Below are 18,873 nucleotides of genomic sequence, written 5' to 3'. Positions count from 1 at the left end.
GTTTGTATTCACTCATGCATTGATAGGCGGGACCAAGATTGTCCCTCTGTACCCTACCAAGATAATATGTATTGCTCTGCTTTGGCAGATTCAACAATACATGTGATCGAGGTAGTGATAGGTATCACGACACGGTTAGGCATTTAGAGTTGGTTCGATCGAGATCTAATCTAATCGAAAAGGATGCATCTTGTGCACGACTTAGATCTAATCTAATCGCAAGGGTGCATCATGTGCACGACTTAGATCTAATCTAATCGTAAGGCACTAATTAATTAATTACTTATTAAACATGCATCATACACATAAGCAATTAACTAATTAATATATTTGTGATTTAGTCATGGCCCTACTACGATCCTCTCAAGCCAATGAGAAGATCGAATGGTCAACCTAGGGTCATCAGCTTATCCAAGCTCCTCCCTTTGACCACCTTGTGTTGCTCGTGCCCGCCTCGGAACTCCGTCTCGTGTGGACCCTCCACCGCTCCAATTTGTACATTACAATTTGAAACTCGAGTTACATTCGAGTCTAAATCTAATTTACAACCAGAATATATGAGAAAGGCACGATGCGCAGGTCGCGGAAAATAAAAACATACAACACGCGCAAACACATAATGGCACGCAGGCCGTATTATGAATTACAACACAATCCAATCATATTGGGTTTTTGGGCCATGACTATTACAAAATTAATATATAATTCAAAATTATATATTTTTCATAATTTTCTATAATTTTAAAATTAATTTTTACAATTTTTACGAGTAAAATTTCCCGGCGGTCCTGTTTAGCGGTTACGGGCGCAATCGCGGAACGGATCCCCTACCCACGATCTAACCATCGCGAGGGTTCCTTTGCGATCCAACAGCGCCTAAACTCGCTGTCCCAAAACAATTTGGGACGAAACCTTTGAGAAGAATTTTCCCAGCGATCCCGATTAGCGATTTCGGGCGCAATCGCGAAGCAAATCCCCTTGCGGGGTTAGGGGGAGTGCCCCTACCCACGATCTAACCATTGTGAGTTTCTCCTAAGCAATCCTACAGCGCCTTCGCTCGCTGTCCCAAACGGGTTTGGGTCGAAACATCACCGTTTTGGAAAAATCTTCCCAGTAGTCGAAGCCTACAAGCGTCTAAACACTTGTGCTTCGATTACTCGAGAAAAATACTCATAAAAACCCAAAAATCATAATTTTACAGAAAATTACAGAAACTTTAGTTTTCATAAAACCAAAAAATTAAACTCGTACAAGCCTTGCACGTCGCTCTGATACCACTGTTGGGTTTTTCGGGCCGCGAAAACCGCTTTTTCGCGTCGCGGAAACCCCGAATCACCAAAAGCCGTAGATCCGTGCAAGGAAAAACTGAAAAAAAAATACGAGTACGAGTTTCAAAACTTTAGATCTACTCCTAGATCTATGTGTTGAGAACTTTTACCTTTAAAGCGTCCAAGGTACGTGTCGGATCTCCAAAGTATCAAGGTAGATACTTCTCTAGTGATATCCACACGAACAAGAAGTGCTCTCTAGCACTCAAGGATGGAGAAGAGAGCCCCAAGTGTGCTAGCACTTTCTAGAGCTCTCGGATGGGATTGAAAAAGGGAGAAAAGAGAGAAAACAAGAAGACTCTCACATACTCAACTAGTAGTATCCTCTTCTTGTGTCCTTCACACTCTCTTATCTTTTCTTGGATGAAACTCAACACCTTCTCACCACCATGGAAGTCACGGCAACCACCAAGAGAAACAAGCATCCAAGGAAGAAGAAGCAAGAATGAATGCAAATCAATTGCATTCACACACCATCAAGTGTGTGGCCGGCCACACAAATGTAACCCCCTCATTTAATGTGGCCGGCCACATTAAAAGGAATAGGTGTGTAACCTCCATGAGGTGGCACACCATTATGAGGTGGTGATGATGTGGCAAGGATGTCTCATGCCATGTAGGATGAGTCAACCTACATGATGTGGCAATGCATCAAGTCAAACTTGATGTTTCAACTTTCATTTGGTCAAGTCAAAATTGACCAATTTCTTCCTTGTTGAGTTAAATCCAACATTTGATTCAAGTCAATTTCAATTTAATGAATCTCAATTCATTAATATAAATTGACTCAATGAATCAAATTTAAATTTGACTCATTCAACAATTGAATCTAATTGAGTCTAACTCAATAAGTCTAATTTAAATCCAATCTTTGGTGCATCATATGAACCTAATCCAATTGGTTCATCATATGAACCTAATCCAATTGGTTCATCATATGAACCTAATCTCCATCCACTTGTTCTTTGTGTGTGACCCAATAGGTTCTTGTAACGTTGGCAATGTTTCTAAACTCCTTTAGAAACATAAGCAATGAGCGGCATCTAGCAATACATCATTGCTACCCAAGTTACAAGAATGTTGAGATCCAACATCACCTTGTGACTACTAATTGTGACTCTTCACAATATGTGACATTGTCCTTCTATCCTAGACATCTAGATTGATCAATAAGAGGCATAGACCGTGTCATCCTCTAATCAATCTAAATCTTGAACTCTAAGTAGACTCACTCGATCAAATGAGCTCAACATCTAATGTTGACTCATTTGGGCATGGCCATGTACTTAGTGGTCTCACTCTATCAAGAATATCGATGTCGCTCCCGTCATATGGGAGGGATAGATCCCATCTACATCACTCACATCCCTCTACATAATTCGTTTTATACCCAGTAATCGCCTTTATAGTCCACCCAGTTACGGGTGACGTTTGACGAAACCAAAGTACATAACTCCTTATGTAGGGATCCATGGTGACTTCAGGTCTAAGGTCTAATAGTCATATGAATAGCCACATGAGAAAGTATATGACACTCATATAACGATCCATGATACTTTCTCATGGCGGGTCATTCAGTATACATTCTCCAATGCATACCCATGTGTCAACTTGATATCTCCATATCCATGACTTGTGAGATCAAGTCATCGAGTTGACCTACATGCTAGTCTTATCGCATTAACATTATCCCTGAATGTTAATACTCGACTAGGAATGATTTAGAGTAGTGTTCCCTATATCATCTCACTATCGGTTCAACTAACCGATTGATATAGGTGAGAACCTTCTACTCAAGGACACTATTTACGTAGTTTATTTGGCACCAATATAAGTAAGTATAATAACCAAACTAAATGCCTTTATTAATATACAAGAATATGATACAATGAGTCCATACAATCATCAAATGATTGGCTCTAGGGCTCTAGCTAACAGGTAAAGTATCGCCATCCAATTCCTAGGATTGATGATATACTTGATGAATTGCATGGTTCTTGTGTGTTCACAAAAATTGATTTTAGGAGTGGATATCATCAGATTAGGATGAAGGAAGGTGATGAATGGAAAACTAGTTTTAAAACTAAGCATGGCTTATATGAATGGTTAGTAATGCCTTTTGGCTTAACTAATTCTCCTAGCACTTTTATGCGTTTAATGAACCATGTTTTACGTGCTTTCTTAGGAAAATTTGTAGTTGTGTATTTTGATGATATTTTGATTTTTAGCAGAAGCTTAAAAGAGCATGTTACACATTTAAGGTTAGTTTTGAGTGTGGTAAAAGAAGAAAAGCTTTTTGCTAACCTCAATAAATGCACATTTTGTACGGAGAAAGTCGTGTTTCTTGGTTTTGTTGTTAGTACTAAAGGTGTTGAGATGGATGAGGAAAAGGTGAAAGCAATCCAAGAGTGGCCAACACCGACAACAATTAGCCAAGTGAGGAGTTTCCATGGTTTGGCTAGCTTCTATCGATGGTTTGTTCATGATTTTAGCAATATTGCAGCTCCTTTTACTAACGTCATCAAGAAAAATGAGTCATTCAAGTGGGGAGAGGAGCAAGAGAGGGCCTTCAACACTTTGAAAGAAAAGCTAAGTTCTGCTCCTTTACTAATCCTACCAAATTTTTCTAAAACCTTTGAAATCGAATGTGATGCTTCTGGTGTTGGTATAGGTGCTGTGCTAATGCAGGAAATGAGACCCATTGCTTATTTCAGTGAGAAGTTGAGTGGAGCCACCCTCAACTATCCCACATATGACAAGGAAATGTATGCATTGGTGAGAGCATTGGAGACATGGCAACATTGCCTATGGCCAAAAGAATTCGTGATTCACACAGATCATCAATCTCTAAAGCATTTGAAGAGCCAACATAAGTTGAACCGACACCATGCTAAATGGGTAGAATTCATTGAGACATTTCCTTATGTGATCAAATACAAGCAAGGAAAGGAGAAGTAGTTGCTGATGCACTATCTCGAAGGTATGCTTTACTGTCGACTTTAGATACGAAGTTACTTGGATTTGAATATATCAAGGATTTATATACTAACGATACTGATTTTTCTGATGTGTTCAAAGCATGCGATAAGGTTGCATTTGGTAAGTTCTATAGGCATGATGGGTTTTTATTTCGTGAAAATAGATTGTGTGTTCTTATGTGTTCGTTACATGAATTATTCACTAGGGAAGCCCATGGTGGTGGATTGATGGGTCATTTTGGCGTTACTAAGACTTTAGGAGTTTTACAGGATCATTTCTTTTGGCCTCATATGAAACGTGATGTGAAAAGAATTTGTGAGAAGTGCATCACTTGCAAACAATCTAAATCTAAATTGAAACCCCATGGCTTGTATACTCCTTTGCCTATACCTAGTGAACCTTGGACTGATATTTCAATGGACTTTGTTTTGAGATTACCCCGGACCAAGAGGGGGAGAGATTCAATTTTTGTTGTCGTAGACAGATTCTCCAAAATGGCGCATTTCATTCCATGTCATAAAACTGATTATGCATCGCATATAGCTGAATTGTTCTTTAAAGTGGTTATTAGGTTGCATGGGGATGCAAAATTTTTGACTTATTTTTGGAAGACTTTGTGGGGGAAATTAGGAACTAAATTATTTTTCTCTACTACTTGTCACCCCCAAACTGATGGGCAAACTGAAGTGGTCAATCGAACCTTGTCCTTTTTACTTCGTGCGGTCATTAACAAGAATTTGAGAATATGGGAAGATTGTCTACCTCATGTTGAATTTTCTTACAATAGGAGCATACATTCTGCGACTAAATTTTCTCCATTTGAATTTATTTATGGTTTCAATCCCTTGTCACCATTAGATTTGATTCCTTTAGCTATAAGTGAGCATATAAACTTAGATGGTAAGCAGAAGGCCAAATTCTTAAAGAAGATTCATGAACAAGCACGACTGAATATTAAGAAAAGAACTCAGCAATACATGTAACAAGCTAACAAGGGGCACAAGAAAATTGTGTTTGAACCAGGAGAATGGGTTTGATTGTACCTCCGAAAGGAGCGATTTCTGGACAAACGTCGTTCTAAACTTCTACCTCGAGGGGATGACCCATTTCAAGTATTAGAGTGCATCAATGATAATGCCTACAAACTTGAACTACCAAGTGAGTATGGCATACATTCCACTTTTAATGTTGCTGACTTATCCCCGTTTGATGCAGGTGATGATTTGAGGAGAAATCCTTTTCAAGAAGGAGAGAATGATGTATGCCCAAGGGCTGAAGATAGGAGAGATCGGTTATCACTTCTAAAAGGCCCAATTACAAGACTACGGGCAAAGCGTTTCAAGGAAGCACTAAATGGGCTAATAAAAAAACATTGGGAGGACTATGAGCAAGGAGAAACCAAGATAATCACAACATCACAACTACTAGTCGTGGCCTAATCCACGTAATCGGGCATAACCATCCATGACTAGCCGCGCTTAACGGAAGAACGCTAATAAGCATGCGAAGCATGGGAACTCGTTCATGCATGAAGACTTAAGTATTTTAGATTGTTTAATGAAGCATGCGACTTGGGACTCTAATGGTGCATGCATTTATTTTGTTTTGGATTTCTAGATAGCTTGCATGAGGCATGCAACATTGGGACTCTAATTGTGCATGTACTTATCTTGTATTTTTCCTTGTTCACTCCTATTATATAAGGGAGGGACATCTTAGTATGAAGCAACTTAGTTTTTGGTGAGATTGTGTGCTCTCTTAGTTCTTGAAAGAACTTGCTAAACTTATCGAGTCTACTCTCGTGGCGTTCAACCTATCAAAACTTATCACCCCTAGGTGTGTCGTTTCTTTCCTTCGTAGGCTTGGTTCGTGCCAATTCTTGGTTACGGGTCAAGGCTCACACTCTTGTCATTTAGTTCTTGGGGTTCTATCCACCTTTGTTTCGGGTTCCATCACATTTATTGGTGGAGTTCGTATCAATTGCCTCTTAGGGCTAATTACTAACATAGTTAGGTTAAGTTAATTTATCCAGCTAGTGTTTGACTAAGCTGGAAAACTTAACCTGATTATTGTTAGTTTGGTATTTAATGCCTAGACTTGTATTGATGCACTGATATAAGCATCTTAAGTCCAGATAATCTGCCTATGCATCTCACCCCTTTCTAAGTTTATCAATACACAAACAAGGTAGTCCTAGTGTGTTGGTAATATGCTCAAGTCCTAGATTTATAGGAGCATACTTTCTTAGGGTTTGATCTACACTAAGACTAAAAGTAATTTTGAAAATTCTAAAAATAAGGGAAGTTTTGAGAAAAATAAACAAAGAATTTTACCATAGAATTTTAAAAAATAATTTTTGAAGGTAATTTTGAAATTAAGAGTCCTTGTCTATTAAGCACATTCCTAATTGTAACAAATAAACTGAGAAAAACTGATTGTAAATAGTAAGTCAAAAATGTACAATGTATAGTAATAATAATCAAGGAAAATACAAGTAGACAATAGTAACCTAATCTACTATGATGATGAGGAGGGTGGTCCGGAACCCAGAGAGCGCAACATTTCTATCAGCTCAATGTAACGAGTCCAGTCATCCTTGTGAGAGCTGGATAGGTCCCGTTGAAGATCGGAGACATCCTATCGCAAGTCCCATCGAAGATCGGTGACATCCTGTCGAAGGCTAGTCACAGCTAACTCAAGGCCGGTAACTCGGTCGGCTAGAGTGCGAGGGATGGGACGTGGTACATGGGGATCGCAAAAAATCGCAACCATGAACTCATCCACCCTTGCCTCCTCCCCCTCAACATCTGGCTGTGGCTCGACATCCGGGTCAAGCTGGTGCTGGGCCCCACTCCACAAGGACAAGACTGTTGGATGTTACTTGGAATTCCGTTCTGTTTCCCTTGTTCAAAAATTGTACAAGAAAAGAACTTTTCTAAGCAACTCATGTGCTTTACAGAAGTTAAACTTGGATTGCAAACGAAACTTAACACTATTAATCCAAGTTGTTCTTCAGAAGTTAAACTTGGATTGGAAACGAAACTTAACATTTTTACTCCAAGTTCAACCCATGTGTTCTTCAGAAGTTAAACCATATTACAGAAGTTGATTAAATATCTATTTCAAAGATTGACTTCCAGGTTTAACATGGCGAGGCACTCAGCCTTCTTGGGTATGGGATCATCCACCACTTCCTAGACAAAGCCTTTCAAAGAAATTAAATATTTAAACTTCTTACAGTAACCTTAGGTTTAACTATAGAGACCACAATAGAAACACAAAATCGCTAGCCTCTTGTGTTGGTATTTCAGGATCCATATAAAGAACACAAACTAATTATGCAGCGGAAACAAATAATTAGTTATACCTTTCTTTGTATCTTAAAGACCTCTTGATCTTCTGCTGTATTCCTCTCCTCCTCTTTGATGTCGTGTGGGCGACGATCTACTAAGATAAAATCCACCCGAGCCTTTCTTCTTTGCCTACAAGTTTCGGCCATCCAAGGAATGCCGAAATAGGAAACTTCCTTCTCTTCTTCTTCCCCTCCAAGCAAACTGGCCACAAGAAGATGGAGCTTGATGTGTCGCCGACCTCGAGAGAAGAAAACAAAGGGAGAAGAGAAAGAGAAGGGTCGGCCACCAAGGAAAAGAGAAGAGGGAACTTTAGGTCGTGTTGTTGTTCCATAAGGCACCATCTACCTCTCTTTTATAATCCTTGGTAAATGCAAAAAAGGAAAGTTATAAATATAATTAAAACTTCCTTTTAATTCCAATCATGGCAAAAAAGGAAATTTTAATATTAATTAAAATCTCTCTTTTAAATTTCCTATTGTGATGGCTACAAAAGGAAAGCTTAAAATTAAACTTCTCTTTTAAATCATGGTTACTAAAAAGGAAAGTTTTATCAAAATTAAAATCTCTCTTTTAAACCAATATAGATGGCAACAAAAAAGGAAATATTTTAAAATTTAAAACCCTCTTTTAAAACCATGTGGATGGCTTCAAAAAATGAAAGATTTTAAAATTAAAATCTCTCTTTTAATCCTTTGTAAATTGCTATAAAAGGAAAGATTTTTACAAAAATTAAAATCTCTCTTTTTATTACTTTAGTGGTCGACCCCTTGCTTGGTCACCAAGCAAGGCTTGGCCGGCCACATCTTGGACACCAAGATGGGCTTGGCCAGCCCCTTGCTTGGTGCCCAAGCAAGGATGTGGCCAGCCCCTAGCTTGGGTAAGAAGCTGGGCTTTGGGTGGATAAAAAGACTTTTAGTAAGAGCCTACAACAGGGACCTAGAGGAGGAATTAGTTTTGGCCTCCTGATGGACTTGAGCTTCCTGTGTTCGACCCGAACACCCAACTCAAGTTCATCAATAATAACTCATACCACTAAATAGTCATTATTGAACTACCGCACCAATCCCATATTACATTATGGGTTCCATCTTATCATGAGTGCATTAATCTCCCTGTGTTTAAGATATCGAATATTCATTAATTAAATGAGTTACTAACAGCTCACTTAATTAATATCTAGCTCCAAGAGTAGTATCACTCAACTTCATTATCATGCCGGACTAAGTCTACCTGCAGGGTTTACATGATAATCCTTATGAGCTCCTCAAGGGGGCATCATCAACCAATCTAACTAGGACATAGTTTCCTTTTATAATCAACAACACACCATATAAATAATAATATTTCCCAACTTATCGAGGCTATTGATTTAACGAATAAATCTCACCCATTGATAAATTAAAGGAATAAATACTAAGTATATGTACTTGTTATTATATTGGGATTAAGAGTACGCACATCCATAATAACAGAGGTTATGTTCTTTTATGCAGTCAGTATAAAAGAAACAACCTCAAATGGTCCTGCTCAATACACACATAGTGTACTAGTGTAATTTTATAGTCAAGATAAACTAGTACCAAATTACACTACAACCATTCCAATGGTTTGTCCTAATCCATCTTGGTTTGAGCTACTATTTATAATTTATAAGGAACTGATAACATGATCTTCTGTGTAACACCACACACCATGTTATCTACAATATAAATTAAATGGCAACTGCATTTTACTAAATGCAGACATTTGACCAATGTGATTCTTATTACAAAATAAATATTCATATAAAAATCTAGGCTTTTAGTATACATCCTAACAATCTTCCACTTATACTAAAAGACAATTCTGCCTTATATGCTGTCATACATCTAATTCTCATCCCCTCAACATGTCTATCTAAAACTCTTGCCGGAAGGGCCTTAGTGAAAGGATCTGCCAGGTTATCTTCTAATGTAATCTTGGTGACAACAACTTCTCCTCGCTTTACGATGTCTCGTATCAGGTGGTACTTGCGCTCAATGTGTTTACTAGCCTTATGAGCTCATGGTTCCTTCGAGTTTGCTACTACACCACTATTATCACAATAAATTGTGATAATTTTGGGCAAATCAGGAATCACATCTAAGTCCATCAAAAAGTTTCTGAGCCATACAGCTTCTTTGGTTGCCTCAGAGGCTACCACATACTCAGCTTCCATGGTGGAGTCCGTAACGTATTTCTGCTTAACACTCCTCCATGTAATGGCTCCACCTCCAAAGTAAACACATACCCTGAGATTGACTTACTATTGTCCCTATCTGATTGGAAGTCTGAATCTGTGTAACCCACATGAAGCAAATCATCTGCCTGGTAAACCAGTATATAATCTCTAGTCCTTCTCAGGTACTTTAATATATGCTTTATGGTAATCCAATGTCCTTGTCCTGGATTACTTTGATATCTGCTAACCATGTCCACGGCAAAATAGATGTCTGGTCTCATACATAGCATTGCATACATTAGGCTTCCTACAGCCGAAGCATAAGCAACTGCTTTCATGTCCTCTATCTCCTTTGATGTTTTAGGACATATCTCTTTAGATAAAGGTACTCCATGCCGAAAAGGTAGAAACCCTTTCTTGGAGTTTTGCATGCTAAAACAAGCTAGGATAGTATCGATGTATGAAGCTTGGGATAAGCACAACATTCTTTTCTTACGATCCCTTATTACTTTGATCCCAAGAATATGTTCACATTCTCCCAAGTCCTTCATATCAAACTGTTTAGACAATCATACCCTTAAGTCTGATAACACTTTGACATTGTTACCAATGAGCAAAATGTCATCTACGTATAGTACAAGAAATACCACCACGTTTCCGTCACTCTTCTTGTATACACAAGACTCATCCAGACACTGAAAGAATCCATAAGACTGGATCACTTCATTAAACCAGATGTTCCAAGATCTAGAAGCTTGTTTCAGTCCATAAATCGACCGATTGAGCTTACATACAAGATGCTCTTTTCCCTTCGCAATGAATCCTTCTGGTTGCTTCATATGGATGTTTTCTTCAAGACTTCCATTAAGGAAAGTTGTCTTGACATCCATTTTCCAAATCTCATAATCCATATGAATGGCAATAGATAAAAGAATCCTGATAGACCTAAGCATGACTACCGACGAAAAGGTTTCCTCATAATCGATTCCCTCTTTCTGAGTATACCCTTTTGCAACAAGTCTTGCTTTGAAAGTTTCAACCTTCCCATCTATCCCTCTTTTTCTTTTGTAGACCCATTTACATCCAATGGTTTTTACATCATTTAGTGGTTCTACAAGCTCCCGGACTTGATTGAAATACATAGATTCTATTTCAGAGTTCATTGCACTTTATCAAGATGCTGCATCTTTATCTTGGAGTGCTTCATGATATGTGCAGGGATCAGGTTCATATTTACCAGGGATCAAGTCCGAAGACTCTCCCAAAAATATGAATATATCAAGTTGCCGAATAACCCTCCCACTACGATGTGGCACTGCTTATAGTTGTGCATCATTTGTGACACGTATTGCAGTTTCTCGTGGTATCTCATCTTGTACCATTGGTACTAAAGTAGACATGTCTTCTCTTATTTCTTCAAGAATAATTTTACTCATGGGCTTGTGGTTCATTACATACTCCTCTTCTAAAAATCGGGCATTGGTGCTAACAATGACCTTCTGATCTTTAGGACTATAAAATAAACCACCTTTCGTTCCTTTGGAATAACCCGTAAACAAGCGAACTTCTGTACGTGATTCCAACTTATCAGTGTCTCCCTTCAACACATGTCATGGACTACCCCAAATCCGAATATACTTCAGACTAGGCTTACGCTCATTCTATAATTCTGTGGGAGTAGAGGGTACTGACTTAGAAGGTATCAAGTTCAAAATATACACTGTCGTTTCTAGAGTATATCCCCAAAATGAATTTGGTAATTCTGAATAACTCATCATTGATCTAACAATTTTCATAAGAGTCATATTCCTTCATTCTGGCACACCATTCTGTTGGGGTGTACTAGGTGTATACAGTTGGGATTGAATCCCGGCCTATTATAAGTAACTCCTAAATTCTCCTAAGAGGTACTCGCCACCACGATCAGATCATATTGTCTTGATACTTTTACCATGACGTTTCTTCACATCAGCCTTGTACTCTTTGAACTTATCAAAGCACTCAGACTTGCGGCGCATCAAGTAAATGTACTCGTATCTCGAATAGTCATCTATAAAAGAGACAAAATATTCGAAACCACCTCTTGCCTGGATAGTCATAGGTCCATACAAATCAGAATGAACCAATTCCAACACATCATTGGCTCTATACCCCTTGGCCTTAAAAGGTCTTTTGGTCATTTTTCCTTCCAAGCAAGATTCGAAGGTTGAAAAAATTTTCACCACCATTGAACCCAAAGGTCCATCAGCTATTAACCTTTGAATCCTACTTAAGTTAATATGATCTATCCTTAGATGCCAAAGATATGTTTGGTACATTTTCGAAGGTTGCTTTCTCTTATTAGAATTAGAAGATGTGTTATTAATTTCCATTTGTTTCATCGTGGGAGTTATTGGATTTAGAATATACAAATTGTCAAATAAATGTACCAAAACATATAACTACTCTATTTTTCTTGACACTAATTTTTAGTTTAATTTAATTATTAATTATAAGTTTAATTTAATTTTAAGTTCTTAGTGTAATTTAATTTTTAAGTTTAAGTTTAACTTTATTTTAATTTTAAGTTAAATTTAATTTTAATTTTAAGTTTTTAGTTTTTATTTTAATTTAAGTTTTAATTTTAAATTAAGTTTAATTTTAAGTTTTAATTTAATTTTTAATTTTAAATTTAATTTTTAATTATCAATTTTATTTAATTTTAAATTTTATGATTTAATTTAATTTTTAATTTATGTTTAATTTAATTTTTAATTTTAAGTTTAATTTAATTTTATGTTCTTAGTTTAATTTAATTTTTATTTTTAAGTTTAGTTTAATTTTTAAATTTTAAGTTTAATTTAATTTTTTATTTTAAGTTAAGTTTAATTTTATTTAAATTTTGAGTTTCATTTAATTTTAATTTTAAGTTTAATTTAATTTTTAATTCTAAGTTTAATTTCATTTTTAATTTTAAGTTTAATTTAATTTTAAGTTCTTTGTTTAATTTATTTTTAAGTTTAAGTTTAATTTTATTTTAAGTTTAAGTTTAAGTTTAATTTTATTTTAAGTTTAAGTTTAGGTTTAATTTTATTTTAAATTCTAAGTTTTTAATTTTAAGTTTAATTTAATTTTTAATTTTAAGTTTAGTTTAATTTTTAATTTTAAGTTTAATTTAATTTTAAGTTCTTAGTTTAATTTAATTTTAAGTTTGATTTAATTTTTAAGTTTAAGTTTAATTTTATTTTAATTTTAAGTTTAATTTTAATTTTTAAATTTTAAGTTTAATTTAATTTTTAATTTTAAGTTAAGTTTAAGTTTAATTTTTTTTTAAATTTTAATTTAATTTTTACTTTTATGTTTAATTTAATTTCAAGGACAAGCGAGGCACGAGAGATATCGAAAAGATACTGTTTTAGTGCAAGATGCAAGACGGGACTCCCGTAGGCCCATATGTACTCAAGATGATTGGGTACATAGAAAACCTACAGAGGTTGGAATTCCCACTTGGCCAAGAGCTGGCCACTGACCTGATCTTGCAATCCTTGCCAAATAGCTATAGTCAATTTGTTCTAAATTACAACATGAACGAAATTGATAAGCCACTGCCCGAGCTGCTTAGCATGTTAAGAACTACTGAGCTCAGCCTTAAGAAGGTTAAGCCCAACTCTATTCTGATGGTTCAGAAACACAAGGGCAAGGGCAAGCCTAAAGGTAAGGGAAAGTCCCAAGCCAAGGGTAAAGGCAAGGCACTGAAACCCAAAGGAGGGGTTGCCAAGGATGTTACCTACTTCCATTGCGGTCAGACCGGGCACTGGAAGAGGAACTGCAAAGTGTACCTGGAAGATCTTAAGAAGAAGAGAAGTGAGACTTCCACTCCAGGTATATATGTTATAGAAGTCAATCTATCTATTTCTTCATCATCGGTATTAGATACCGAATGTGCTTCCCACATTTGTACTAATGTGCAGGCGCTGAGAAATAGCAGGGCATTGACAAAGGGTGAAGTGGACCTACGAGTAGGCAATGGAGCATGGTTGCTGCTGTTGCTGTAGGAACTTATTCTCTATCTCTGCCCTCTGGGCTTGTACTAGAATTGGATGATTGTTGTTATGTGCTTGCTTTGACTAAGAATATTATATCAGTTTCTTGTTTAGACAAGAAAGGCTTTTCATTTATAATAAAGAACAAATGTTATTCAGTTTATTTAAATGATATGTTCTATTGTAGTGCACCTCTGATGAATGGACTCTACATTCTAGACCTTGAAAACCCTATCTATAACATAAGTACCAAGAGGTTCAAGTCAAATGACATGAACCAAACCTATATCTGGCACTGTCGCTTAGGTCATATAAATGACAAACGCTTATCCCAGCTCCATAAAAATGGTTTGCTGGACTCATTTGATTATGAATCTTATGAGACATGCGAGTCATACCTACTGGGCAAGATGACCAAGACTCCCTTTAGTGGACACAGCGAGAGAGCGATTGACTTGTTAGGACTTATACATAGTGATATATGTGGACCTTTCAATGTCGCTGCTAGGGGTGGTTATAGGTACTTCATTACATTTACTGATGATTTCAATAGATATGGTTATGTGTATATGATGACACATAAGTCAGAATCCTTTGAAAAGTTCAAGGAATTCAAGAATTAAGTACAAAACCAGCTTGGCAAGAGTATTAAGTGAAAAACGACTTTTTACTTTGTTGATTACCTGAAGTAAAAGACCTGTTTTTACCAAAGTAGACACGCGTGTAGTAAAAAGATTTATTTTACTTCGGATAAACTCCGAAGTCGTAGGCCCATAAAAAACGAAGTCGTATAGGGTGTCGGGTTCGGACATATTACGAAGTAAAAAGTGCGTATAACTTCGTCGGTTTTTAAAAACACCGAAGTAATAAATCCTTTTCGACTTCATCGTTTAGTATTTGTTGTGAAGTAATATACCTACTTTAACTTCGGTTAAAAATGAAGTAATGGATTACTTTTACTTCATCATATATCGTTAATTCCTGAAGTAATTATCGATTAAATTACATTTAGCTTCGTTCTGGATCGAAGTAATAGATAGATACTACTTCGAAATTTTTGGTAATAACTGAAGTAGTTGATACTATTTTACAGCAACAAATTGTATTGCTTCGAAGTTATAAGTAGATTTTACTTCGGATTTTATGAATAAAGTGAAGTAATTTTTCTCTTTTTATTTCATTATTTTTAGACTTCAGTAATTTTGAGCATCACAAAAGGTAACTTCATAAGCCTTGATCAAAATAAGCCATGATTTCAGCATATGTTTATACAAAATAAATCTCCCTAAATATGATCAAAATAAGCCATAAAAACCAAAAACATGTACTGGTTCATTCACACAACCTGTAATTCACTTCAAATATGAGTACACAAATTCACTCCATTCAATTCTCACTTCATCATATTGTGTCTGCGTATAGTACTGGTTCTTCACACAACCTGCAAACTGCAATTTAGAAAGAACCATCATGTTATGTTTTGTAACTGAAAACTTTAAATCAAAACACAATAAGTTGACAAAAAAATCATGAATTAAATTAACAAAAGCATGATAAGATAAATAAATATGTATTGTTATATGCACTCTTATAGTAACAATAACATTTCATTAAATGTGCAATAAAAATGATCCAACAGTTTTTTGAACCTTAAGTTTTAGTAGTTCCAATCGCATGGTGATTAGATGCTCGTTTATAACGGTCAAGATCCAGTGGTTCCTGCACGATTGTCAATATATAGCTAAGCTACTATGTATTAGGAATTGAGCAGGGATTAAAAATATACCCAGTGTTGTATGGGATAAGGCATATGCTATCTCCGTTTGATGCTTTCAACTGATTAGCAATGTGTTGTGAAGAGGTACTGCCATCTTGTGTGGCTGGTATTTTATTGGGATCCACAAACGACACATACTCAGCCCTGTTTGTTTCCTTCAAGTACTTGTACAAGTAACTGCATTCAAGTAATAAAAAAACATGGTTACTTAAGACATGAACTCATGCAAAGAGAAGAATTGTATATAAGACATAACTTACCCCATGTAAACCAAAATTTGCCTGGACCCTATCTCTCTCATTTCCATACAGCGCATGGCATCCTCTCTCAACAACGATGTACTCACATTACGTCCAAACATGGCTTCATCAAATTCGATAGGAATGGTCTCCTCCTCAGTCATCAGTCTAACAACAAAAGAATACAAAAACTTGCATGGCATTGGTAGAGCACTTTCAACTTCCTTGAATTTATTTTTCTCATCAGGAACCTCCAAAATAGCAAATGGTGGTGCAGGTTTCTTCTTTTTCTGTAATTTTAAATAATTGTAGCAAAATATATAACTATAGTAACAGAAAAGTGAACTGAAAATACCTTTGTCGTCGGAAATATCACCAATTCTTTTGGCCAGCCAACCACAGTTCCAACAGCATCTACCATTACTGTTGGTCCCGACTTAAGTGGAATTGGAAGCTCTGCTTCCTCCTGTAAAACAACATCAACAGACACCTTTAAGTTGCCTTCCCCAAGTGGAGCATTGTGCAGCATTACATTTGGGCCTCCGTCGGATACTATCGTGCCATATGCCACCACATTCCCCTTATTCTTCACACCATGTCATTAATACTGAATCTCCTTTATAATTAAATATAAATTTTGTTTGGCAACACTTTACCTTTCATTATTCAACTCAAATACTGTGAAATCAATTGATCAACTTAAACCATGCCCTACAACATTAATTCATAATTCAATAATCTATCATGCTACCACTAAGACAAATAATAATGGCATTTTTTAATATAAAAAAAAAAATCCATTGCTCCTTGTTACTTGAGCATCCATATCAACTCTATATGTTCCATTAACTATGTGTTAATCTTTTAGTTACCAAACTCCTAACTCATAAAGCATGATTATTGGTCCAGTGAGCATACTCTACTCAAAAGAGCATAACAACAATTAGACATTCACTCATGCTAGCAGATTGTGAATCCAAATCAAGAAGCAACTCAAATAAACTACTAAACTAGATGGCAAAGAGTCTGGAAGAAGAAATTGTAAAGTTACCTCCGTTGACATTACAGTTTGATAGTCCTCTCAACACTTGCTTTGCAGATGAAGAATCAAGTCTACTAGATAGCCACCTAAGGACAATGCTTTTACAGCTGTTCACAGTAGATGAATACTCCACTGTTGTATCATTAATTTCCATATTCGTCATCAATCCGCCATCCTTCAAGACAAGGTTTTTTGCAGCTTCATTGATGGCACTTTGACAGATTTGTCTGCAGCATTCATTCACAGCATCAACCTTTGAACATGCAGCAAGGAGTTTAGAAGAGTCAACAACACTCTCAAACCCAATGGTATCATTAATTGGGCAGGATCCTTCAGAGAGGTTAGAAGAGCGGATGGAACAAATATCATGAAGGTCACTAGGGACACCCTGACTTTCAAGAATCTGTTGAATATCTGATAGGCAATAATTTGCATGAACAGAGTCCAACGCAAGTAAACCTGAATCTTTACTTGCTTGTCCAATTAGAATAACAAGGGTAGCCTCGAACTGCGGACAACAAATAACATTGGCTAAGAAAGGAGCGAAGGAGGCCCAACAATCAACAGCAGTTGTTCTTAACAAATTGTCAACTGCAGAAAAGTTCAATGAACATTGTCCTACAACAACATGACAAACCAAATAAAAGATCATACAATAAAAGAATACTTGCAAACTATATCTAGCCAGTTATACATGAAACCAAAGAAACCTGATAATTTTGGAGTGCTATTGTGGAAAAATGGTGCTGCCATAGGGGAAGGAGCAAGTAAAGGAATAAAAGGTTGTGGAGCACTGTTTGGAGAAGTATCAGGCAATAAATTTGTTTCCTTTGCCTCCATGACCTTATTCGCTAGTTCAAAGCTATTAACCAATATTTTGTCTAGATTGCAGAAGTTCAGTAGACCTGAATGACAAGTACATTTTAGGATTAAGCAACTTACCTGAAACATATAGCTCTTCATAATGATCAACTGCGTATACTGAACAGAAAAAAAAATAACATAAACTCGTTGTAATGAAAGTGAACATTCCTGGTACTCTCTATTGCAAGAGAAATTACATGAATCATACTTCGCTCAATAACTTTGAGCTACTTGGTAGTTACGTTACACCTAACAAAAGCTCACCTTTCTATAACAACCAACGCGAGGAAGAAAATTAACCTATCACCAGATTTCACGACACTAGGTTTCACATTATTCAATTCCTCTTTAATTACACAGGAAAAGGTAGTCAAACGCATGGCTACCCCGTAGACACAGCTTTCCAATCAAACACCAATTCCGCGACTAGTTTTTCTCTAGAGCAATCTAACGTCGCCACTCAGTCAACCACACGAAACCGCGAAATTTTGCCACCGACCCAGGTAAGGGACAAGCCAGCATCAGCAAAACCCTCGGAGCCAAGATCAAACCACAAACTCGACAAACCAAACGGCAAAATCAGATCTTTGAAACTGGAGCAAGAGGTCAAGAAGTCCGGCGTACTCACAGAAGAGGAAGAGGGAAGCGGCGAGGAGATTCGGAGGGACGGAGAGCGGCGGGGCGCCTCCCCTTATTTTGCAAAATAAAGGAGGAGAAAAAGAAGAAGAATAAGGAAAAGAAATCGAAGGAAAGAAAACATACTGTATATCTCAAACACATGCAATCTAAACCCTGCGTAAGAAAGTTCAAGTTATCAAACCTTATTTCGGAAGCCCTAACGAGGAAACCTTCGTCTCTATTGCCTAAGACTCCAAATCGGAAGCCCTAATGAGGGGGAACGGAGAGGACTGAAATGAAGGGGAAGGAAGAGGAGGTCCAACCTTATTTCGGCAGAGGGAACCCTAACCCAAGAAAACGAAAAAGTGGGGGGAAATAAAAGTGGTCTCAAAATAAAAGTTAACTCTTGTACTATTACTTCGGAGTAAACACTAAAAATTCTATTCACGAC

The 18,873-nt window shown here is 36.7% G+C and overlaps 2 protein-coding genes across 4 annotated transcripts; both read right to left on the bottom strand.

The window, feature by feature from the left end:
- Positions 1–15,292: 15,292 nt before the first annotated feature.
- On the bottom strand, positions 15,293–16,367 carry LOC121982842. Of its 3 annotated transcripts, XM_042535884.1 has the most exons (4): positions 16,254–16,367; positions 15,920–16,066; positions 15,669–15,836; positions 15,293–15,330 (listed from the first exon to the last, which is right to left on the bottom strand). In XM_042535884.1, exons 2-4 carry the CDS (start codon positions 16,060–16,062, stop codon positions 15,315–15,317), a joined length of 327 nt encoding a protein of 108 aa, XP_042391818.1. In that variant the 5' UTR covers positions 16,063–16,066; positions 16,254–16,367; the 3' UTR covers positions 15,293–15,314. The 3 variants fall into 3 exon arrangements, 2 of the variants coding, with proteins under 2 accessions (XP_042391818.1, XP_042391817.1); XM_042535883.1 differs by lacking the exon at positions 16,254–16,367 and having other exon boundaries at positions 15,920–16,098; XR_006112289.1 differs by lacking the exons at positions 15,293–15,330; positions 15,669–15,836; positions 15,920–16,066 and adding an exon at positions 16,112–16,188 and having other exon boundaries at positions 16,254–16,366.
- Positions 16,368–16,908: 541 nt separating this feature from the next.
- LOC121979585 (uncharacterized GPI-anchored protein At1g61900-like) lies at positions 16,909–18,485 on the bottom strand. The gene is made up of 3 exons (XM_042531581.1): positions 18,433–18,485; positions 17,651–17,845; positions 16,909–17,558 (listed from the first exon to the last, which is right to left on the bottom strand). The coding sequence occupies exons 2-3, from the start codon at positions 17,778–17,780 to the stop codon at positions 16,909–16,911; spliced, it is 780 nt and encodes a 259-aa protein (XP_042387515.1). The 5' UTR covers positions 17,781–17,845; positions 18,433–18,485.
- Between the last annotated feature and the right edge of the window lie 388 nt (positions 18,486–18,873).

This window comes from Zingiber officinale, chromosome 5A (genome assembly GCF_018446385.1).
Source record: "Zingiber officinale cultivar Zhangliang chromosome 5A, Zo_v1.1, whole genome shotgun sequence".
NCBI classification, from domain to species: domain Eukaryota; kingdom Viridiplantae; phylum Streptophyta; class Magnoliopsida; order Zingiberales; family Zingiberaceae; genus Zingiber; species Zingiber officinale.
The sequence above is the reverse complement of the archived record's forward strand: the minus strand, read 5'-3'. Positions and strand labels throughout refer to the sequence as shown.